Consider the following 26,237-nt stretch of genomic DNA (forward strand, 5'->3'; position numbering starts at 1 on the left):
AATTTGGACACAGCTACGATACCGGACACTGCTTCTTCTTCCTCTTCGGGGTTTAACGGCAGCTGGCATCCTTGTACATGCAGTGCTGCCATCTTCTGTTTCAGTCCGTTATTACACTCTTAAATCCAACTTCTTATTCCTTTGTAAGATCTTTTGGGATCTTCAAACGACGCGTCGACTATTAAATTAGTCGTCGACGATTTTAATAGTCGACGTAATCGTGATTAGTCGACTAATCGTGGCAGCCCTAGTTGGAAGCAATGTCCATCATTACTATCTATGTCATACACCCAATAATTTGCTAATGCAAAGGATTTTCCTATTATTCAAGGAATAATAGGAAAACAGTTAACACTGGCGCCTCACAGCAACAAGGTCCTGAGTGTGACTCCACTATCTGGCTGGGGCCTTTCAGTGTGGAGTGTGGAGTACTCTCTGGGTACTCCAGCTTCCTCCCACAATCCAAAGACATGCAGTTAGTGGGGTTAGGTTAATTGATTATTCTAAAATTGCCCATAGGTGTGAATGTGAGTGTGAATGGTTGTCTGTCTCTAAGTGTTAGCCCTGCAATAGAGTCGCCCTGTGACAGCTGGGATAGGCTCCAGCCCCCCATCACCTTGATAAGGATAAGAGGATGGATAAGACGTATTCACTCTTTCTTACAATGCCTAAATGTTTTGTTCATGGTTGAAATAATTTACAGAGAGAGGAGGAGCATTAACAAGTACATAATAATGATGTGGGGCAGCTGCATATTGTTTGCTTGAGGCTGTGTTCAACTAGCCACTAGGTGGCCATTATGCAAATGTACAGGGATGTAGACAAGCCATGCAAGAAACCCTGTTTTCCTAACAAGACATTTTGGACAGAGAATAACTTTTCTGGATGACCTTTGAACTTTGCAGGTGTTTGACAAGCACAAAAATAGTTTATGACAGAAAAAGAGGTAAACCCAAAAAGCATAATATGTGTACTTTAAAGAACTAAAGTCACTTTGAAATCTACTTGACTTTCTTGTTGAGATTCAGCGTGTGTGTTAAAGTGGGTGCTAAAGCGTGCGAGCAATTAGTTTAGCTGAAAGCAGAGCGGAAGAAGCTAGCTGCCATAGCTCCTTTGCAACCCATGAACAGAGCATGAGTGAGCAAGAGTCTACTCAGTGCGTTTGATGTTAGGTGGCTGCTGGTGCTTTAGCAAAGCTCCTGATCCCAGTGGAACAGTGTTTGATCTGGGCCTGCGCTCTCTCGTGTTGGAACAACCTGCTCAAGTTCAGAGATGTGAGCGTACGGTATCAGAGAGCAAAAGAGTTAATCAGCTCTTTGATCTGCTTTATAAAGTATATGGAAAGCATGGTGAACAGTCCGTATTAAGGAGGTATTTGAAAAGATTTCTTATATGAAAGGAGAAAAAAAATCAATACAGCTAATATCCTGAGACTTTCCCTCCTCAGTGGTGCATTAGTACACTGATACCAACTGCAGATATTTTTGTTTGTATTTCAAGTCTGCAGATGAAAGACCACATAGTGATGTTCGAAAAGATATTCTTGAAGATGGGACAAACGCATTTGAAATAGATCCTATGAGCCTGAAAGACCTTGAATCTTATCTTGGAGGATGACTTGCACTTAACTTTTTATTCTTTATGCTCTAATCTTGAATCATAACTTTTTAAAATTGACTTAAAAATTTGACAATAAAACCCTCTTAAAGGTTGTACTGCAGTCCTTCTTTTCTACAAACGAGTATCTTACTCTATCAGAAGCTACCATCTCAAATAGAGAAAGTCATCAGATTTATTAGGCAGCCAAAGTTTGTGGGTGATCCACTAACAACACACTAACGCTTAAAACCAACCACAGCCAGTTTAGTGACCAACGCAGGTCACAAAGCGCAGCTATGAGGTAGTTTAAAATAATCTACTAGCAACATCCCTGCAGCTAAGCACTGATAACTTGACACAACTAGGAGTCGACAGCCAACCTCTGGCACATTGGGAAGGCTGTACATAGGCACAATACTTTACATAAACTACATCCTAATAACAGCATGCTAACAAGCTTACAACAGTGCATTTAAGATTAACAATATCAAATTTCTCATATTTAGCAACTGCCATGTTGCTAAACACCATCTTAGTTCATTCTGGCAGCTGACCATTTCAACGCAAAGTGCAGCTGAGGCTGATTGGAGCATACACATTGTGATTAAGATTTATTTATTATGATACCCTTGCAACAGATCAATAGCATTAAGCTATGGCTCCAAGTGTAGCGACTCACACATTTGCTTGGTAAGCGAAAGGCATCTGGTATAAAAGCCTGCCAAATCCAACATGCAGAATTACACACTATGGTGACCCTTTGTGACAAGGGAGCAGCCCAAAGTAGCTCAGATGCTAACATTACCATTTGAAACTAAAGTAGTAACCTACTAAGTTTGGTCAATTAGTTCTACTAGCATGTTTTCATGCAGTAACAGTATTTCCTGCAAAAACAGAGTGAAATCAGATTTATATTTATTTTAAAAATTCGTTTTTAATTTTGCACTTCTCGTCTACCACCCTCTGGAACATACACAGTGTTTGCACACACAGCGTAAGGTGCAGTGGACTGGTAGAGAATGAAATCTGATTTCCCTGTGTTTGTTACTGTGTTGCGTGTACGCAGTTTCCGTGCCGATGGCTCCTTTCTGATGCCAACCCACCGTCATCTGCTCAATAGGAACAAGCTGAGTGTGTTGGGTGGAGCAGGAAGAGATAAAAACAGGGGGAAGAGGGAGGCTTTGGGGGCCTAATGAAAACAAAAGAAGCTTGAATAGGAAGAAGGGAAGAGGAAGAGAGATCTGCCCTTGAGCTTGTTTCGTGCTTTGATAAACTTGCGCACTGTCTTCTCTTTTTTTACCCTTTAAACTAAGTTACAAAAAAAAATCTAATTAAGCAGCCTACCCTGCACTACTTCACATTTCTGTTAATGGTGAAGATGCTGTGAGACTTGAACATAAAGAAAACATGAGGACAAAGTTAAATTATATGGGGATAAACCTAACATCATTAAACCTTTGCCTCTGGTGTGTCTACAACACTGGTGGCAACCAACGATGGCAATCCGTCTAATCATCAAAGTAAACTTTATGAATAAGTCATCTAGCAGATCTTACAAAAACACCTTGAAAGGGTGCCAACAGCCTGGGTGTGCATTATGCTACACAATCATTTTCAACTGTTACATGTGCAACTCAGTACAGAAAGCAAAATAAATCTTATTAGATCTCCAATTATGACAACAATCACTGATTAACAATTTGGATTCTGGTCCTATCACAAAAACACTTTAAAATGTTAAATGCATCATCAGGACAAAAAAGTGCTTTTTTACTGAACCTGTGATTTTTAAAAGAAATGAAATAAAGTGCAGACTTGCTCTCAGCCTGTTTTAGCAAACACACATGCAGGTGCCTATAGTTCAAAAAAATTACAAATGGGATATTTTGACCTTGGAGTCGATGTAATGAAATATGAAATATGAGTCACCTTGCTCTCGAGTTATTATGTTCACAAATTTAGGTGTCCACTTCACCTGGCCACCCACCCACCTACCCAGCATGATAATGACGATACCCCATCAGCCTTTCATGGGGTAAAAATCATCAGAACCTTAACAGGTGTGGTACAAAAAACAGTTACAGTTACTGTAAGTAATTATACCCATCATAATAACTATATGGGGTTACCACTGACAAAAGTGGCTAGGTGTCACCTCTGCTAATTTGACTCAGAACTGGATCTATCTACTGTATTTTCATCGTTGGCGCCTTTTGGATAATTTTAATTAACTGGTTTTGTGTATGTTAATTATAGAATAGAATAGAATAGAATAGAATAGAATTCAACTTTATTGTCATTGCACATGCACAGGTACAGGGCAACGAAATGCAGTTTGCATCCATCCAGAAGTGCTTTAGTGATATAGATATATTACAATATATATTAGCAATAATATAGATATGTGAGTATATTACAGAAATGGGTCTATTATGGTATGTTATAATGTACACGGTATGAAGTATGTTGTGAATATTCTATAACTATAAGTATGTACAGGCTGTAGTGAGTACAAGCTATGTACAGGATATGAACAGGATATAAATATGAAAAACTATACAGAATATGAAATAAATAACTTTACAGAATCTGGGATATACAGCTATACAGAAATGGGAACTATGCAAGTTGTAAACAGTTGTAGGATTAAAGATTATCGAATGTACAGAATGATTATTTACACAGAGCTATACAGTAGTGCAGTTAAGATAAGTGAGGGTGTAGATAGTTTCTACAGAGGCTATATAAAGTGCTAGTGGTTATATTATATGAACAGCCATAAAAATAGTCCATTTTTGGTGAATGACTTCTTTACTTGGAACTAATTAGTGAATATCTGGACATCTGAAAACTATGGATACAGCTTAATAACCAGGCTTGCCAGCATAAGGTGATAACAATCCACCCTTTCATCCATGTATGGTTTACATCATGGTGGCAGGCAAAATGCTAACACTGTGCGCCCCAGGGCAGCTGTGGCTACAATGTAGCTTGCCATCGCCAGTGTGTGAATGTGTGTGTGAATGGGTGAATGACTGAATGTAGTGTAAAGCGCTTTGGGGTCCTATGGACTAGAAAAGCGCTATACAAATGCAGGCCATTTTTACTGAACCTTCAGAATGCAATTGGTGATTTCATGGTGTACGTCAGTCTTTTATATATAAAACCTATACTCGGGATGTTTGTACTCACAACATAGTAGCCATCAGGGGCCTTGCTGGGTGAAGACACTACTCCAACTGCAGTGATGGGGTCTATGGGAAACTTGCTGCTGACTTCAGACATGTCGAAGCTCTGTTAGAAAAGCAGAAGAGTACCATTACAATTGGTACAATTGGTATCAACGGTTCTTTCTGCAGAGGTGAAACACACACATACACACACACACACACACACATATATATATGCGTGTGTGTGTGTGTGTGTGTGTGTGCACGCGCGCGTGTGTGTTTCACCTCTGGCAGTCATTACACAGAGGATGCACACAGACTTTCTTGGCTAAAATGGCCACAATATTGACTTCTTGATGAGGCTTATTAGGATCTAGAAGAAAAAGTGTCCGCCTAATCCAGGATCAAATGACAAGTGAGACCAGTGACAAAACAGCATTTGGAGACTACCCAATGACTTCACCAAATCACAAATTAGGGGGAGTGATCACATATTTTCAAGGAAGTCCCAATCAATTGCTATCTCTTCCTGTCTAAGGGAATTTTTTTCTAATGGGTATGCAAGCCTCTTACAGGGTAAGTGGCTTTACAAAAGGTTCCCTTGCGCAATTTTATTAGATTAGGTTTAAAACATTCTTGTACTAACTGACAAAGTTGCTGCATTCAATCTTGATATTTAGAAAATCTATTGCAATTAAGCTGATCAAATTAGGGGTTTTACTCCAGAAAACAGCTGTCTCTTTAACAAATGCTAGATAGCTGTACTTATTCAAATGAAACAGGATAGCAAATTAGCTAATAGATTGAAGAATCTCTTTGCAACATTCATTTGTTTAAAATGAGCTTTGTTTTTCCAGCACAAAAACAAGGCCTGGAGAACTTATCCAGGCAGATTAACTAAAAAAAGAGAAACCATTGCAAGCATATTGCATTTCCAAAGACAAAAATCACCATGAAATCCAAGATAGTATACAGTCTTAAATAGTACTGAAGAGCCAGTTTGTGGTTGTAAGTTATATGGAGAATTATAATATTATAATATTATAATAATAATCTTACAAATTATTTAAACATGTACCTGCGAACATTTTGCATATTGCTAACCTGTCAGGTCACAGGTGACAAACTTCAATAATTCTTATGTTAAGAACCATTATTAGAAACTATGCTCATAAAATTAAGACGCTAATGCGGTTTATGCTGTATCTGACAGTCATATTTACAAGCTAAGAGCAGTTCTTTGGCTAAAAAAAACCAACTTTCTGTTTAGCTAGCATACTTACTGGTTTTAGGGTTTAAATAGTTTTAGCTTTATCCTGTATCCATCTGGAAAGTGCTTATTTACAAGTGCCCAGTTACAACTGCTTTACCGAGAGGGGTGTGACGCAAACACAGCTCTAGTTAACGTCCAACATGCATCTTGTGTTATAAAACGCTAACGCCCGTCATATAGCAGTCTTACAAATTACCTGGAGACTTGAAACCCACCACAAACTCAACGGTGAGCTGACACAGAAGCTAAACCCAGAGTCCTTTGTGTTTTTACCTGCTAAAACGTCTCCCCCCGTTATCACTACCACTTTGTGAACTTTGGCCTTTACATGCCAACATGTAGCAAGGAAATACTTCCTGGTGTTCAAGGGAAGAAATTATTAACTACAGTCCAATATTTGGTCTTCCAAGAATATTTTTTTTCCTGTGATTTATTGTTTTATTAATAAATAAATAAATTAAACGATAAAAAAAACAAAATGGGACATTTTATTCAGCAAACGGCTTAGATATCAGTTGCTTAAAACAAACAAAACAAAAAAAAAAACTTAAATTAAGAACAAAGCATGCAAAGAATTTCAAGGCCTGCAATGCCAGGGTGTATTTTTTAGCAATAACCTACGTGATCCAATTTAGCTGTTGTAACTAAATTAGGTTGTGCTTCACTAAATGGCTATCATTACATGGCTATATCTACAGGTCACGCCTCCTGGCAGTTGGTTGTCTCTCTAATAGTCACATGTCGTTTCTGTAATCAGATGAAAGTAAGACCAAGCCCAGTGTATTGACTTAGCTGTAACATTAGGATGTTCATGTCTCTCTGAGTGCAAAACTTGAAAGCCTCTTTGTAGACTGTCCAAAACACCAGCAGGCGGCAGATGCTTTCCCATCATCGAGTTTATTATTTCTGCCCCCACCATACCAATCAAATAAATTATTTCATTCTGCGACTATTATCCTAATGTACTGTATTCAAATCAAAGACTTGTTGCTCTGCTCTATGACATGGTGCCATATGCTGGCCGAATGTCACACGCAGTGAGATGTATTTATTGGCGATCGGTTTTCCTTCTGAAATTTATGAAGAGGGGGTGACTTTCAGAGGAAAGTGACACCCCATGTAACAAAAAAACATTTTAACACTTCCATTCATGTGGTTGATTTTACCAAGGATGCAGACAAAAATATTACCGCTTGCCTTTATAACCCTTCCTTTAAAAAATCTTTTCTGATGTTGATTGTCTCACTATCCAGTATATTAACATTTAATGAACATAAAAGACCTAGAGAAAATAAAATGTTTGCCTTTTACATTTTGTTTCAAATCTTACTGTCGATGCAGTGCGATGACAATTCGAATAATTCGCATAACATCTTTCATGATCCTCCAAATATATCTGATTATCAGATTTTACTCCTTTAAGTCATCATTTGAGTTTGTAATGGGGAGAATAGTTTGTCTTGCATAGCCTGTGGCTGACAGAATAAAACAAGTGTAAAGATCCTGGCATGTTGCAAACAGTGTTCTTCACGTCATACAACACAGCACTGATAACTGTGGCTAACTGTATGTCAGTTGGAGCTGCAATTAATTCCGGTGAGGAAGTTTACACAGTGGAAGAAGATTTTCCTACTTAGTAAGCCCCTGTAACACCCCGTATCATCACCACCACCAACCTCACACGCACCAGCACATGCTATCACATCAAGGTGTTGACAACCTACTGAAACGCGCTCGTTTTGGGCAGAGATTTGCAGTGGTGCTGAAGTTGATAAAATAAAATCTCAGGTGTTGGTAGGGAGAAAAGAGTAGACGGAGGGGGAAAAAACCCCAAAACAACAACACATGCTCCAGCTGCGAAGAGGTGGACCTGCTAAAGTAATGCTCTAATTATGGAATAGGTGATGAAACACTCATTGAGAGTCTGGAGATAGCAGCAACACATGCTAACTGTGAAAACCATCAGCTTTTACAGTGTTTTAATGTGTGGCACATTGCATGCTGAGGGTTGTGGGGTAAGATGAATGATGGCTGTGGCAGATTTCTGTGGGGGAGCAGCCAGTGTAGGACGCATAGCATTACAGCTGGCATTTTGAAAAGGTTCATTAAAACTGTGATTTCTCTGTTCACGCTTTGTTTCATGTATACTTTATGACACATCTCGCTTTAAAGTTGACCCCATAAATACTGGATCATCTTATCATGAGCAAAATATCATGCACACACACACACATTCTAGTAACAATCTTGTAGTCGTGAGTGGTAATCAGTGGATGAAAGAAGAGCCCCTGGACTAAAATTATACCTTGGTGAATAACTTTGCACCTGAATGATTAAAGGAAAAAAAAAAACCAGCAAAGGTTTTCTTTTCCACGTGTAAAGGTCATTCACTGTGTTCAGTAATTTGCTGACACTAGACTAGGGAACAGAGATGGAGATTTCTGTGTTGCCACCCCGAGAGTAATAATATCCTATCTCAACTTGGGAAATCTACTGCGCCCCAACGTCCCCGTCACCCGCATGAGCCCATTATGGGCTATGTAGAAATCTGCAGGTCTCATTTTATATATAACCCTCAACCCCCTCCTCCTTGCTTTTCTACACATTAAAAAAAAAAAAAAAACGTGTCTCCTGAATAGCTTATAATAACAAGCTTTAGGAAGCCTACCCTGAGCGTCCCCATAGAATACAGCCTCGCATGGCTCCATGATATCATGCTTCTCTCTAATTAAAGGTCAGTTTGGTCGAGTCTCATTGCTGCCCTGGCTGGAAAAAAACTCCCGAAACATGATGGCTTCTCCAAATGTGATTTAATTTTCCATTTATGCCATCTGTTTTCTTGGCCAAAGCACTGAATTGCACAAGTTGAAGATGTATGAACTGTCAGATTCACTCACTAATTCTTCATGTTTGCAGTTTAAAACAAATCATCCATAAAAAGAGGAGACTTCTTAAAATGCTTCTAGATAACGCGGCGCTATTTCCGACAAAGCTTGCTGTATCTCAGTAAAAACAGAACGCATTCATTTGGAAATCCTTTCAAATCTTAACTCGAAAAATACAAAGAAAGCATATTTAATAAGTTTAATATCAAAACTGTTTGAGTTTGAAATCAATATCTGCCACATGTTTTGTTTTTTAACAGCACATAAAAGTGATCTAATCCTAAAACAAACATCTGGTGAACATTTCACTGCAAATTAGGTTAACTGCAGGTCTGTAACGTGACTGGGTATAAACAGAGAGGCTGAGTCTTCCACAAGTAAAGACAGGGAGGGGTTCGCCACTCTTTTAACAACTGTTTCAAGTATTCCAACAATTTAGGAATAGCATTAGTCCAAGGAAAATTGAAAAAGATTACAGCTAACATTATTGTAATGTTAATGATATTAAGAATCTAATATCATTATAAGAATCCGAGAATCCAGAGATATCCTTGTACTTCAGGGGCAAAGCTAAAAACAAATGTTAAATTGCAATGATCCTCAGGCTCTTATTCAGTCTCCTTCATCTTCCTCTTTAGGGATCTGCTGTCTTCATCTCACCCTATCTCCTTGTATCCTCCTCATGTCAGACACACCTTCTGCATGTCTTCTCTCACTAAAGCCATAGACCTTCTCTTTTCCTCCTGCCTGAAAGCTCCATCTCTAATGTCCTTTGTCTAAGAGTTGGACTGCTTGTCTTAAATGTCCAAACCATCCCAGCTTTGCCCCTCTAACTTTGTCTCCAAACCGCCCAAGCTGAACTCTCTCACTGTAATAATTTCTAACCCTGTCCTTCCTGGTTACATCCAATGAAAATTTCAACATCTTCAACTCTGCCACCTCCAGCTCCACCTGATACAGTTCTGTTGTGGAAATCAATGCACCAGCTCGACAGACCAGAGTGAGCAGAGTTTGTCGCTTAAGCTATAAATGCAAGTTAAATCTGCATCAGGAGCTCATTTAAGTTGGAATTAAGCAAAATACAGTAGCACGCTGTCTTGTCTGGCTGAATAAAACTAGAAATTATTTCAGGAAATGATTGTTATACCGTTAAAATCCAGCATTTATGACAGCATAGCTGTGCATTAGTGCACACAAATGTGTAGGCATCATTAATGCTGAACAATATATACATATTTTATGATTTAGATAAGGTCTTCTTGTAACACCTACATTCTGCAGGTGTTACAACCAAATACATCTATAAAAGAGTCAAACAGGCCAATCTGCAGCATTTGGCAAACTCTGATCATAGAAAGGTAGAATAGCTTAACATACCACGTTTCCTTTTTCAAATCGTGCTACTGGGATCAGGTTTTAAATGAGCATGCAGTATATATATTTCAAGACGGAAACACTTTTTTTTTTCAATAACACGTGCTTCAGAGTTTAAATAATTCACACATCGTTAGATTCTGTAATTTACATCTTAAACAGTTTCCAACTTTTTTGGAGATGGCGTTGTACACAACTTCCAAAATCAACCGGTGGTTTTTATATATGGCCTCTAAGTTTCATTTGTGTATTTATACTTGTGCATGGATCTTATGTGACCGTCCTACTGTAAGTAATTGCTTCTGTAGTATATTACATTTGCTTATCTCTATCAGCTTACACTTTATTGCTCAACTTATCATTAAATGCACCCATACACGCACATGCATCTGTGCATGCAGACCACTAATGCATGCACACATACGTACACACAAACGCACACACACACACGCGCGCACACACATACACTTTCCTCCGTCTGGTGGGGAGTCTGGACTGCTCCGACTGACTGCGCCTCACTGCCCTTGTGCAGTGGTGTGCCAGTTGTGCCTTCCCCCATCGCTGTGAATGCCACCATCTGGTGTGCCACGTGGACATCATAATCTCCCCTTAATTACATTAGCAGTGCAATCAGTTACTGCATTACAAGGCCGGGCGAAGAGCTTTTAAATCTTGGAGGAAATCATAAATAATTGCACTAAGTACCCAGCGCCAGATGTGCGTGCCAACTTGGCTGGCATGAGATAAATAGTAACCTCAACAACGGTGTTCAGTATCCAGTCTGCAAATATTTTTTGGGCAGTACGATCCCGTCGTCCTTTGCTCTCAGCCCCGCCGTTGTCCTTTTCCTTCTGATTCTCTCACTTTGTGAAAGCACGCAGCGAGGCTAGGCACCTTAGACAGTCTGGTACCTGGTGCTTTTGTGCATCCCTGCAGCAGTTTGACGGATATAATGCGGGAAACCATCAAGTTTGCAACAAGGTGTTTCAGTGCATCGCAGTCCACCCCATTACGACACCCTTCATTAATTTCTCAGTTACATAATTAGATGTTCCTCAGGTATCTTGTGTAGAAATTGAAATTATTTATGAATTTTTGACTAGTTGCGTTAGGTGTATGTGTGTGTAGCTTGTGTGTAGCTTAACAAGACATCATACATTATGAGCTACTGTCACGTCTTTCACCTCAGAGGGAATGTCACGTTGTGTTGTACTTTTCACTCATCTTCCTGTCATGCTCTTAGCTGTTCACACTGATGCATATCTCACTCAGTTTATTGCCAGCATTAAGCTCTCTTGGCCATAGGCTACACAGGACAACCAGCAGAGTGGTCACTAAGCTGTGAAATTACAGGTACTCAAAACCATTTTTACTGGCAAGCTAATAAGTGCAATGTAACATTTCATTAAAACATTACTAGTGTTGTTATTGATAGATCTGTGTTTTTTTCTAGTATGACACGTTAAAGCTTTCGCTGTATCTGTATCTCCAGTACAAACTTTAAAACCACATACTGTATTTAGTCTTCTGATCCAAATACTGTTTAAAAAATGCAAATATAACGGTTTGTGGAGGTAAGCATCAACGACACAGCTCTCAGTTCTCACTCCTTCTTTATTCGTCTCCAACATCAACTGCGCATATCGCGCCACAAAACACAGGAACACACTTCCTCTACACTGGGTGTGAGTGGAGCCCTCTAGTGGTCCACCACAGGTTGACGTTTTTTCTGAGGTAAATGGCCATGGCTTTACTGCTGCAATACTTGGTTTTGCGCCTCCTGCCAAGAGTTTAGAAATTCCGTTATATTCAGAGCAGTGCCACACTGTCATTTGGATAATGACAGTGTGGCACCATCACGATAATACTCCCATCCTTCATAAACTTCTCTGGCTACCAGTCCCCTCCATGAGAGAGCTGAAAACTCTTCTTGGGACTTATCAGCACATCTAACCTTTTTGTTTATAACCATAAAAAAATGTTGATCTTAGCAACATGACTGTTTAAGAATATGTAAGCCTCTGTAAATAACTGCACAATGACTGATTTTTCCTATATGCACTGGGGGCTACAACCGTTTTTGGATTCAACACTTGAGGCTTTGATTGTCAATACATCAGAATTGGCATATTGCAATATATATGAAGCAATAGTTCTGCCATCTCTCCTTTATGTCTGTGAGACTTGGACCCTTTATCAAAGACACATAAAACAGCCAGAAGCCTTTCATCTGTGCTCCCTGAGATGATTGTGTAAGATCAAATGGCAGGATAAGATTCCAAACATTGACGTGCTTGCAAGATGTGGGATCACTGGCGCTGAGGGGATGACTATGAAAGCCCACTTTTGCTGAGATGGACATCTTAGGCCAACTCAGCTGTGTTACAAAGTGTTCTGGATGCCCACCCCTGATAAAATAATGCAAGATAGAAACCACCGCCTGACACACACCGACTCAAAACTGACCTAGTTGGTGACAAAAACCTTTGTTGTCGCAAAATAAACTAGATATTTGAAAAGAGGAGGGTTGAGGATGTGCAGCAGAAATGTGCAAGCCAAAAGGCCAGTGCCTTACAACCTGTGTCAAGTTATGACCATATATGTAAGTTATGTGCAATCTGCATCATGCAAGCCAAAGTGGAGCCTAGCATCACACATGACAAGGCACTGACCCAGTGCAAACACAGCACAGCCACCACACGCCACAGAAACTGCTGATGCTCATCTCTCAACGCAAGAGGAGAATCCATACATACTGCATAACTAGTAGCAGCTACACTGAGACCAGGTTGGATGCTCAGAGGTTCACAGGCCATTATATCAGTCCTTGTGTTATATGTGATATAAAGTAGTTCTACTTTTAGAAATCATACAAATATAAACAGGTTGATGCAGGTCAGCTGTGTCGTTACCATTTCCTTATCACATAACCACATAAAATCATGCAATATGCATCAAACCTTTTGTCATATGTCTAAATGTCTATGTCCATTTAGGTTTGCATGAATATGCTGCACTCATGTACAGTGCACCACATATTATATGGTAGATTTAGTTAATGACTGGTTAAAGAGTAGGTATGATTTTATTTGACCAAGATTTTCCATGGTTGATTAGAGCTCCAGTGATTGTGTTAGAAATGGCTAATGGGTGCGGCGTAGTTTCCTGTACTTGAATTGAACAGCAGAGATTTTCTGCTTTGCTCTTGACGACAGACCCCTACATTACAGTTTGCATCTCCCCCACAGTGTAAATAAGATATAAATTTACAAAACAGAGCCCTCAACAATCTATCTCCTAGATGGCGATATTGATATTAACACGTGTGTCCATTTCAATTTGATCACAATCTGGCCTTCAAAGTGCAATTTGAATGAAGAGGTGTCTTTCTAACGACACTATGTGAGGATAAAAACAAAGCAGAGTGAAGAAAGAGAATTACAGATATTGACTAAATGTGTCTTATCATTTATCATAATTTCTCTATCCACTTTGTCACGGCTTCAGCATTTAAGGAAGATAGATGATACAAGATGTTGTCCTCTCTTTCATACTTTCCATGCTCTGGGAAGTGTGTCCAATATGGACTTACTTTACCTGTTTGCAATTCATTTGGCACATGTTTGTCACTATGAGACTGTTGTGTATTTCTTGCATGTTTTCCTATGCGCCGTGCTGTAGGACATCTGGCATTTTGACCTTTAACCTTTACGAATAAAGGATATTCATGAGTGTCTGAATACGGCCACTAACAGCAACTACTTAGAGGACATTGTGTCAAATTGCTACACAGGTGATTTAGTCGAGTAAGAGGTTGATATATGTTATCCAGTTAGTTTCTGAAGGCTCCACAATGTCAGACTGGTGTCATTAAGGAGCGTGGCTTTGCAAGGTGTGCCATTTGCGATGCTGCATCCCGGTGGGCTTTGTGCTGAGGTGGTCGTCTCTGCAAGGGCGACCATTAATATCTTAGAGGGACTATTCCCATGGCGAGGTGACTGGTTGAAGAAGGTCCTGCTCCAATGCAGACACCTACAACATGAAAGTTCAAAAAAGTGCTGACTTCCTCGTGAGCTCAGCTAGCAGCAGCCATCTGTTCCACTGCTAACTAATGCAAAACATCCAGTGTCACCAAATCTCCAGAAGGAATGTGATCTACTGTCCTTTGTGTGGTTTTTTTTTCCAACAAGAGAGAGGTTATGCGACCTAAAATTAAACAAATCACACATATAACAGACAAGAGCTGGAGAACAAAACCCACAAAGAGTTATTAGTTTAATAAGATGTAGTAGGCTTTAGCTCTCACAATATTTCCTGTTCTCTATACAGTGATCTTCATATCTATTACACACGCAGGACTTTGTCGCTCAACTCTCTTATGTATTTGAATGTGTTGTTTGCCCTGGTGTGGTGATTTAGAGGGAACATTTTATCAAAGCTAGCCAAGCAAGTCTGGTCCACTAGGGAGCCAGGCATTTTATAAGGGTATAAATAATCAATGACACTGCATCTGTAATGGCCAGTAATGCTGTTTGTTACCCCCCCCCCCCCCCAAACCCCTCCCCCATTCAGGATGGCACGTTTGTTGCTTAAACAATAGAAATAGATTGCTATGCCTAATTGACAAGGCAGGGGAATCTCTCTTTATACGCCTCAGTTTATTTCTGTGTTTATTGCCCATGACCCCTTTTACATCATGCAGTGAGGTACTTCTTTGTTTTGTCGTTTCAATAATCAAAGTTTTTAATCACATCTGCATGGTCATTATCTGTGTCATATCCATTTTTCCTTCAGTAGAACTGTTCATGGAGTAGGCAAGATTTATATGAAATAAGACCTTGTGCATGAAGGGGATTCAGACTCTGTCATTCAGTGTATTCTCTTGAGTTATGTTAGCTGTTGCTTGCTGTGAGCATCAATCTCAACTTAGTTCTATGGATCAATTATAGTACTGTGCAATTTTCAGAGAAATGTTTTTGTTTTGTTTGTTCAGCCATAAAACACTTTAAAAAATTCAACTCAAGACGAGCCGGTGTTGTGTCTACAGATAATATACAACTTAACAAAGAAGAAATGTTTAAATTGTCTCTTTAGGCACTTTGTTAGTAGCAGCCTGTCACAAAACACATAATTTGCTCCCATTTCGTTAAGTGGATCTATGAAAAATGCCAAAGATAACACAGTTTGACAGGCGTAAAATAGTGTTTTTGCACCAACAAGGTGATTCCCAAAGATACATTAGTTGAAAACTTGGCATGTCTCAGAATGGTGTGCAGTGCGTCCTTAAAAAGTTTGAGGAATCTGGACAAGTGGATGACAAAAGAAGAAGTGGCGGGACAAAATATATCTACTGCAGATGAACAATATGAGAAGATCATGTCCCTGAGAAAAATCCAGCAAAGGCCTTTTAGCTGAGTCATCTACTGTTTATTAAAAATGCTGTTGATTGATGTGTAGCTGTCAAGAAGCCATTCTGAAGAAAGAGTGACAGGGGGAGGCTGTGGTATCCCAAATTACACATGAACTGGACTCAAAATCAGTGGCAACAGGTCAAATTGTAAGCTTTTGCTAAATCATCATAAGTATGGAGTTCAGGAAAGATGTGAAAGAGTGTTAAACATTGCCACCTGTTAAACAGTAGGGCGGCTCACTTTAAGCAATGGTGTTGGGGATCTTATCAAAATTCATGGAATTATGAATGTAGCTAGTACTCTCAGCCTCTAGTACTAGCTTATACCAGGTCATCTGACTGGCAATGGCTTCTGTTTTTAGCATGACAATGATCTTAAACACATTAGAATTGCTGAAAAAAAAAACAACAAAAGAATTTTTTGCCTTGTATTCTGTATTTAAATGTATGTTTGTCCATGTTGCACCGGTTTCCAATTTTCTGAGTAAAATAAAAAGTGGCTCAAGACTTTTGCACAGCACTGTATATGCCAAACGTACATAAGCTTTAAACAATTACGTCAGGTTCACTTGAAACACCATAAAATAAGCACAGATATTAACTGTTAAGATAACTGTGGTAATTGAAATGTTTCTAATAGGTTAAAAGAAGCGTTAAGATTAAAAGTGTCAGTAGCACTGCTTATGTAAGATGACTTTTGAGATGCATGCACCATGCCATCACTGTTGCCTTCTCTCTTACATTTCACATATTTTCAGAAAAAAAAAAGCAACTCGGAGCTCTAAGCCCAAGCACCCTCTACCAAACACGATCCATACAGTATTTTGAGTTTCACCCCTCCCCCCATTCTCACCCATGAGCTTCTGATTTCCATTATTATTAATATCTGCCTGTTTAATTTTCAGCTCTGTCATAATGTGTCGGCCTAAACTACAAGAGACAATCCCTTATTGATTACTTTCCCAGCAGCCCTGGCGCATGCCCCAGCTGATCACGCCTCTCATGCACAGACATCTCATGCATTTCAGATAATAAGCTGCTGCTCTGGAGTTGAAACAAATTGGATGTGCAGTCAGTCACTGTCCAAGTGAATCATGTTGCAGTCTGTCAGTGGACTAGGCTTGGATTATCATCTTACCCAAGCGAGGCAAAAAAGGTAGAAAAAAATGCCACAAGCACCTGCGATGATGGCGAGGGGGTATATGTGACTTGTTGTTGCAGACTTACGTATGTTGGGACTACTGATCACCACATATGGTAGAAGAAGATCAAGAACATCATTAATATCAAGTAAAATTTCAGTTTTTAATTTGTTTTGAGGAAACTGAATAAACTCACTTTCCAAATTTTTTTCTTGAACTGTAGGAATTTCATTCATGCACTAAATCAACGATAAGTAAAAACAGGATGCAAATTGCTGTTTACATGGCAGTCTAATATAGTGCTGGAAAATCCCGATATGAGTGGGATAAGCTCTGAAATTCTTTCTCCGCCATCACACACTGCTCTTTTGCATGACAATAGTGGTGAACTTTGAAAAGCAGCTGCTCAAAGCATCGTGCTCCATGCGCATGGACATGGACAAGCCATCCTGTGCCAAAACACTATTTCCAGAACAATGCTGCCATTGTATTTACTTACTTATACATTCTGTAACAGAAAGAAAATAAAGCATTCTGTCACCCTGGACTTGGCTCAGTTTCAAATTCAGTGCACTTTCACGTGGAAAAATCAAAAAGGGAAGTTTTTGGAGTTGCACAGGAAGAAATGATTAATAATACATCAGGATTATAGAACACAGACTGTGCTGCACTGACTTTAATAAGTCCACAGAGAGAAAACAAACCCAGACTACAAAAAACAACCGCGCTTGCTGTCTGAAAAGCATCTGCATTTAAACTCCAGAAAATTCTCTCCTTAGTGTAAAGTATTAGTTAGCACCATATGATTAAAATGTAAATGATACCGAGCGCTCACGTTCAGTTACATATCGGCAATTTTTCAAAAAGTATAAAAGAATGATGGTTTTATTTGAGAAGTACACCTGGGCTACTGTGCTTTGCTGCAAAACCCTGAGAACTAGAATAATTGGCACCCTAGTGTAAGACTCCCTCTGTTTGGTGCCAGCTGTTTAAAATATGGATGATATTGTTTTCATTGCTGGGCTTTTGTTGAGTTCTGCTTTGGCCGTGCAGTATAATACTCTGACTCTGACCTTTTCTGGCATGTGGAAAAGTAAATAAACAAGGCACTGATGTATTCCCTGCGTTACCAGAGGAGCTGAGCAGCAGATTTTCCGTTGATCATATTCAGGTGTCTAGATACAAAAAGCTGTCTGCCGCTGCCTAAGCAAGAGTGGCGAGATGCCTTTTTTTGAGTGCAACAGGAACAGAATAATGGATGATGGGGAAGAAGAAAAAATTTATTGACAGCTGTGATCGGTATATAGCATCCTCCCTCTATTGGCAGATTCCCACTGCCAGCACAGCTAAAGACTATTGACCATGAGATGTTTTACTCTGAGCAGTTTGTTTTATTTTGGGTTTGTTTTTTCAGAAATACAGCTGCCTGTGGAAGTACCAATAAAATGCAAAGCAAGCAAGTTTAGGTGCAATTTGAAAATAAAGTTTTGATGTATTAAAGTGAATTACATCACATTCATATGTATGTATGTATGTATGTATGTATGTATGTATATATATATATATATATATATATATATATATATATATATATATATATATATATATATATATATATGTATATATATATATATGTATATATATATATGTATATATATATATATGTATATATATATATATATGTATATATATATGTATATATATATATATATGGTGTCTATATTTTGTGTGGGTCTCCCACTAATTTTCGCACTCATGGCTGCCCATTGTCAACTTTTGCATAAATGCATAAATACGAAAATGATTAAATTTAAGTCAAGCCTTTCTTGTTATACACTGTCGTCTTAAATCATGCGTAAATGTGATAATTACCCAGGCTAGGCCAAAAGGGCCCATCACTGCCACTTTAAATCCAATAAACGCCGTGACCTGATCACTATAATTGACCATCTATCAAGGTCATTGAGGAGTACAATGATGTTAACTGCTGTTTATAATTCCTCTTGATCATTGCTAATTACGGAAAGTGTGAGAAACCAATATTGCAGATACTCAGAGAGCGGCTGTCAGCCAAGAGGTAGGACTGAACGTTTTAATAACAGTTAGTTTGAAAATGACCGCAATTGTTATTTAACGTGACACACGTACAACTTCAAAGTGCCTGCAGACCTATTTCCTTACCCAGCATCCTTAATATTTCTGGGGTCCCATGAACTGATAAGGATGATGTCAGGCACATCTGATTAAGCCACACCCACAAAGTCCAGACTGTTAATTTACTGTTTTTCTATTTTATCTTTGGTTGTTGCTTTAGTCCCAAAACATGTACTGTTATATACAAGAACAGTGTGTTACACGTGTTAGCACCAGAATGATTAAAGCCAACTGCTTTGGTTTAGTTTCCTGAGGTAAATGAGAACATGTAAGCTACAAGTGTATTATATTGTAACATAGTTAACTTGGCGTTGCATTTAAAGGCATATCCAATGAGAAGGGGTTTAGATTTACTCAAGGGAGAATGGCAGCCTTGATCATGAATTTCATTTAGCCCTATAATGTTCTGTGAATATGAGGTGCACTTAGCAGTCAATTTTTACACAGATGTCACACATGACCTCCAATGACAATTTAAATAAGCCTAAATACGTTCGTTACAGGGGGGGGGAAGCATATTGCTACCCTTTTAACAGTTCACATTTCAATATAACACTGCCTATGCTGGCATTTGCAGTCCACTTCTTCAAGTCTAGTGTTCTCAATGTGCCGCTCGCTGGGGCAACAAGTCATTGAGAAAATGTACAATTTATTGAAATTTTATGGAAAGACCCTTACCCCGTTTCACCACAGCACAATTACGTAAAAGCCATCTAGCCCTTGAGTAACCCTTTTTATAGTAATTCATTTATGACTCTGGTCACAGAGGGGATGCCTCTCCTCCCACAAACACCCTAAAACATGTGTGGATGGCATGAGGATGAAATCCGCAGCGCACCGAAGGGCACAGCTTTCATCAAGACATTCCTTTCTTCTTCATAAGCACATCATAAAATATTTCATTCCGCTTTTATAATCGACTTGTTTCATTACGCAGTTGTACATTTTATTTCCGTGAACGACAGCGACATAACCGAGGCTCGTTTGGGTATTTCAAAATACTTCGCCTTGACAGAAAACATGGACGGTTTTAGTGAGCATTAAGAGACGGTCAAAGTAAAAGGACGGAGACTTGGAAATAAAAGGAAAATGAGACAAAGAGACTGAGTGAGTGGTTGGGAGCCTGCTATAGTCTGGTCTCTCCTGAGATGAGTATGATGATTGCACCCACATTCCACTGCAGAGCTAAAACCCTTGGAGGCTTTTGGAATGTGAAAACCTACTTCTTCTCTCTTTATAGTACAACACTTAGGCAGCGTACCACTTTTTTTTTATTCCCCCGCCCTGAACATTGCTCACATTGCTGTTCCCTGAAGCTTGAAAGCACAACATTTCTCAGCCAGCAACTCCCACTGGGACTAAAGCCCAGAGATGGAAATGCAAAGGATATGTTTTATTGGACAGTTGCAGACAAATAAATCTAAATATGTATTTTGGTCATGTTTGTGTGCCGACTGCATCCTGAGGGAGTTGAAATGATTATATGACATAAATAACAGCGCGGTAGCATGATATTAGGTCACATGTTTACACACACAGACCTAAGGTCAGGGGGAGAGAAAAAAAATCAAACACTATTTCTCTTCTTTGAAAGTGAACATTGTTTGGTTGCATGCATACTGTACACGTTGCTGGGAGCCATGCTTCCTGGTGTGCACTGACTATTAATGAGAGATGGAACCATACAGTCAGGTAAAATATACATACTTAAGTGGATAAAAGTCATAGCTCTGCTGAAGCCTGCCAGCAAGGCACAAATCAACCTGTCCAGTGTGGAGGGAGACGGTGGGTCACCCTGAATGAAATGGTTTAGGCTCACTGATCTGCATGAAGGAAAGTCGATGGGAGGTGTCGATGAGAGGGCAGGCGGGGACTCCTGCAATCACATGTCCTGTGATTGACACGGCCTAACCTCAGGGCTGTGTGAGATGTCAGCATAGTGCAGCCCCCTCTAATATGGCCTCATGTTTCACAGTGAATTATAGGCAAAGCATCTCTTTTGCTTTGTAGTTTTGTAGCAACATTATAAGCTTTCATTTAAATTGAGTAGATTAAAAAATAAAATGTGAATTGTTCTTTACATAATAATGTGAAAGTGTGAAAATATAACAAAAAAAATCCAATTGTATGTCTTATTTGTCTTGTTCCCTGGCCTGTGTTGAAATCACCGCTCTCTCAGTACGCTATGCTTATTAGTATTGGCACATCCACTCTGACTGATGATCGACTTCCTCTGACTTTTCTGTGAAGTTGATGAAAAATGTCATCTCTGTTTCCTTTACAGTGTTTCAATCAGAATCTTGTTTTGTAATTTAAACCATCCGCCATAATTATACAGAGAGAGAATAATATAAATTTAAAACATGCTGGCGTGGCATTGCTTAGTAATTATTCAAACTATTAAACACTATACATCTGTTATAGCACAAAGTTCTGTAATATATTTGTTGAACAATATGTTTTAATTAAATGTTGCTTTGTAATGTGCTTCATTTTTTAGATGAAATACTAATATTTGTAAAAATCCTTCCTCTTTCCTATTTCTCAATACTCTCTTACGATAACAAAGAATAAAAAAGCCCAGGCGCTCTAACTTCCTCATCCCACGCAGTGTCTTTGAAGGTAGAGCAAACTTGAGAAAATAAAAGTGGCGGCCTATGGCAAACTGCACTTCAGAGAATTCAGCCCCTTTTTCTCTCTGCCACATGTGACAAGTGAGCCATGCAGCTTTGCAGAATTATATATCTCTGTGTCTAATTATTTCTTTTCAAGTCCATACAATAAAAGACTGCATGCTTTTCTCTTCTCGGGGCTCGGATAGCGGGAGGAGTGCCCTCCAAAATATTCCCTCTCATGGCTCTGACATGCACATCTGTCTGCACGTCATCATAGCAACTTTCTAGACGTCTTTGGTTTTAATGAAAGAGATCTAGGAGCTACAAATGCAACGGGTGACGCGATGACACATTTCAATTCCTATTGTGCAAATAACACCTCTCACACTTTCTTTTAATCTTTATTATTCACTGCTTCACAGTTCAAACAGCGATGAAGATGTCAGACAATTGCCCTTCAAAACAAGGCATACACACAGGCTCTATTTTAACATAGGTGTGTTAGATAGAATTATCTGTGCACGACAATGGGCAAAAATGTTGCAGTGTTGCAGAAACTATTTGCATTTTAGAGCCAAAGTCCTTCAAGATATTTGATACAGAGTAAAACTATTGCTTTTTCATTGCATTCCTGTTTTGTTGAATTCAACCATATTTCTTGCACTGAAAGGCTGCTGCGAAGAAATTCTTCTGCTGCAGTGCGGTCACAAGGGGGTAGCATTGACACAGTTGTTTAAGCCCTTTAACAGGCAGCCCAGCAGCAGGACAAACTGCCTTTGATGTAATTGAGGTCTTAGACCTCTCAGAAAAGCATATATTGGTTTGTATGTGGAAATGTTCAAGGAACAATGGATTTCCATAAGTGGATGTAAAATCGCATTTGGAGCATCCTCGGCATGCTAACCACTCTCTAAACAATAACAAAAAGGAATCCTTCAGGATGTGATGGGTAATTCCAAGGCACTTACAGCCTGGAAATGTAATGGAATGTAGCATTGGGATTAAATGTGTGACTAAAAGATACAGACCAGACTAGTTTTAGGTACTTCCCCGGGTAATTCATTCAAGTAAATTAGTAGATATTCTCGGCTCAGTACAGCAGTGTTATACATCCTAATAGAAGTAAGTAAGCAGCATAAAAACACATCTTTTTTGTCTCTTTTTAAAGGAATTATTAAAAGTTGTATTTTTGCCAGTGATTTGAATTTTTTTTAAAACCCCACATCATCTATTTTATTCTACATTAAAAAATATATATATATGAAAGCAGGTTGAAATATAACCTCCAGCCTATATAGATTAACCTGTTAATTATCAATCATTCCACGGCCACACAAGAATTCCCCTAACTAACATTTTTGCCTATCCATCTTATCATCCAAAGTAATACTTAAGAGTAAGACTCTGGCAGGGACTCATAAATAAAGGTTACCTATTTACATATTCAGTTTATCATGGATATTGCATACTCTGTACATAAAAATTCAAATGCAGTGTTTATGAAATATGATCATGCAGCAAATGTGAGAAGACACAGAGCACAGCCCATTCATACACAGCGAGGATTTAGTGCAAGTGATTAATAAAGAATGAAAGAGACATTAGAACCGAGGAAATTAAGTCTTGCTCAAAAGACCTAGTCACAGAATATATTCAAAGTAAACTTCTGTTGAAAGTATATATATATATATATATATATATATATATCTTTAAAAGCTCAGACTAAAATTGTTATTTGACAGCCTTTACATCAGAGCCTCAGAAGGATTTATATGAAGCCGGTGACATATTCTAACTTGTCTGTGTCAGAAGAAAATAAAGACATTTGTAAAAAAGAACACAAAAAAACTTTGTAAATTTGTGCCTGTGTGGTCTCCTTCTCTGCAGTAAAATTGAAATCTTGTCTAATAAAATTGATTGCATTTCTATGTAGTTAAACACACGAGTATAATATGTGTGTATCCAAAATAAAGAGAAAAAATCCTTTAACTGCTGAAGGACTGAATCCATGCACTCAACTACTCAAACTATAAAGCAAAAAGCTGTTTGGTTTGTACTTAAAGCGACTGTGAGAGAGGAGTAATGGCATAAAGGAGCAAATACTGTGCAGCAAGTGTCTCATCTCTTCTCATGAACTAGTTAACCTGAAAGAATACGATCTACAAATGTGTTTCAGCAAAAGCAAATTACCTGGGTTTTGTGGAGGGGAACTAATCTCTCCAAGCATGACACTGGACAGGAAAGGCCTCTTACTGTTATTATGATGTGTCGGCTTGTGTTAGATGGAGGGCCTTGATGGCCGCATCAGGAAGGAGCATCGAAGCCCCTCTACCATGACAGCGCTCTGATGGATGTACGGGTGGTGGAGGGGCAGGGAAGATGGAGGTTAGAAACCTAGAGATGAGCAGGAGAAGGAGGGTGATAGAGGTGCAGTGGGGGTTAGATACAATAGTAAATACCTACAAATGCAGCACATTAGCAGTAGTTGCAGATCCAGAGAGGACATTAGCATGCGCGATGAAGCTTTCTGTGGGACAGGCCATCTCCAAAACAAAATAAAGGTCCCGTGTGGTGAATTTTCAAAGCCTATTTCTTGTGACCTGCGATGATTTGTTCCCTATATGGCGCAGACCGATGATAACAGCCGATTTAAAAGCAATTTAGCAAATCAGAATATCTGTATGTCAAAGTTTGACACATTTTTCAGTACTCTATGAAGCGGATTCTTGGCATTAAAAGATGCAAAAACAAAAATTTTATATTGAATTGAAATGATTTTGAGAAAAAAAATGCTCTTACCATGTTAGTTAGGAGCTTAAATTGCTATCCTGTGAGATCCATGTATCTCTAAAACTTTTCGCAAGCTAAGAAAAGCAGCTAATCTTTACTCTATCTTCCTTATTTGGCTTGAGGAATGAGTGTTTTTTAACCCATAAAGGAACAAACCTTCATATTATCATGTTTTATTACAACTGAGGCTTCTCCCATAGCAGCATCACAAGACACTACCTGCACAAACTACAAGTGTGCATCATTAATCTGCTTATTTTTTTGCCACAACATTCAGTAGTAGCTTTGTTGTCATATGCTGGTGCAGTAGAAGCACACTAGACAGGTACTTGTTGGTGTATCACAATGTTGTATTTTCCCCCCCTTCATCTGAGAGTGCTCACAGCTGGGGGTATCTTGCACACAGTATCCATACTAAAATATTAATAGCCAGTTTTCTTCCATGTCAGCAGCTTGTAATTTGATTTCTGGTTAAGAAATGCAGTTTTGGGTGGCAGATCTCCCAGTAAACACTGGTCCCTAAGTTCCACCTCGACTTGCTCCTTTTGGGTCCCGGGAGACGGTGGCTTGGGGGAAGACATGGTGCTTCTCCTTGGCCTGGTAAAGACTGGAGGTGCCAAGACACAGCGGGACAGGTGTTCTGAGCTGCACACAGGGGAGTCTCACCAGGCTGCAGTGCCTGGCCTACATCCATCTTTGTACCTGGGGAGATAAATGGAAAAACGTGACCCAAACAGTCCAACATCACAGCCATGGCAGGAACGTGTTCTAACAATTGGGAGTTGGGAGGGTTTCCCATATCATTACTAAAAATGAGGCACACGCTGCAATTAATTCCGCGCCTAAATAAATGTCTGCTGCTCGCAGCATACCTCGCCGTGGCAACAGAAATAGATTAATAGTCCAGAATATAAAGAATAATCTTATTTGGCGCTACGAAATATAAAATGGTCTTCAATGCTTGGCTCATTTCTTGATCAACATTTTTTGTCATCTTGCAAACCCTACTTTTTTTCCCAGCCTTTATTGTATAAAATGGTGTGATCTTTCCACTGCCCTTTGTCTTGGAAGAAAAATTAAATCTCATTTGCATTACCACGTCTAAATGTCAGCCACCGATATTTTGTTAGACATTAGTAAAGCTGGCAGCGAGAGGCGCTGGATAATTGCACTCAGCCTAGCAGAGGGATTTACATAATTTCAGATAGCAATTAAAGAATCCTTGGGAATTTTCTTCCTGGCCTCTCTCTCTCTCCAGCTCACTTCTACAACAGTACAAAAGAAGCATTCGTTTACATTAAGCTCCATGCTCCTTGCTGTTCATTTGCATGAAATTAAAGGTTTTCATGATCTTGAACAGCGGGGTAACATTTAAAATGCTGTTTTAAAGCCTTCACCTTGGAATAATGAAACGCTTCTATTTTTTCTTTTTTTCTTTTTTTTAGAAGGCAGTGGGAGTTCATTGACTGCCTGTCCACAGCAAAACTTTCTCATTTCCCATTCAGTCATACAATATAGCTCGGTAATGCTTTAATTAATTAAAAATACAACTTTTTGCTCTTTTTCCAAGGTCCCTCTTTCTCTTTAATCTAAACTTGCCATCATCCTGCTCATCTCCCGCAAAGGCCTGTTAATGAGACAAAATTCAGATTCCAAATTTCTTGCTATACATTCAGTAACAACTAAACATATACTGCAATCTGGCTTGTGCCTCTTTTTTGCAGAATAAATTGATGCGTGCACTTTTGCCAGTGCTGCAAAGATAAACGTCTCATGTACAGTATCTTTAATTAGGTCCCTATGGGTCCCTGTGTTATCTGCCATG

The 26,237-nt window shown here is 39.1% G+C and overlaps 1 protein-coding gene across 6 annotated transcripts in view; it reads right to left on the reverse strand.

The window, feature by feature from the left end:
* Positions 1–6,399, reverse strand: part of mvb12bb (multivesicular body subunit 12Bb) — a 35,134-nt gene extending 28,735 nt beyond the window's left edge. For 2 of the 6 annotated variants that reach the window (XM_026187866.2, XM_026187869.2), the window contains exons 1-2: positions 6,239–6,369; positions 4,792–4,893 (exon numbers count right to left, since the gene is read on the reverse strand). In XM_026187866.2, coding sequence (XP_026043651.1) covers positions 4,792–4,884 — 93 coding nt within the window. In that variant the 5' untranslated portion in view covers positions 4,885–4,893; positions 6,239–6,369. Of the gene's footprint in view, positions 1–4,791; positions 4,894–6,052 lie in introns of all 6 variants that reach the window. The other 4 variants (XM_026187868.2, XM_080309016.1, XM_080309015.1 and 1 more) reach the window with 4 other exon arrangements.
* Positions 6,400–26,237: the final 19,838 nt, after the last annotated feature.

This window comes from Astatotilapia calliptera, chromosome 12, assembly GCF_964374335.1.
Source record: "Astatotilapia calliptera chromosome 12, fAstCal68.1, whole genome shotgun sequence".
In the NCBI taxonomy this organism is placed as follows: Eukaryota; Metazoa; Chordata; class Actinopteri; order Cichliformes; family Cichlidae; genus Astatotilapia; species Astatotilapia calliptera.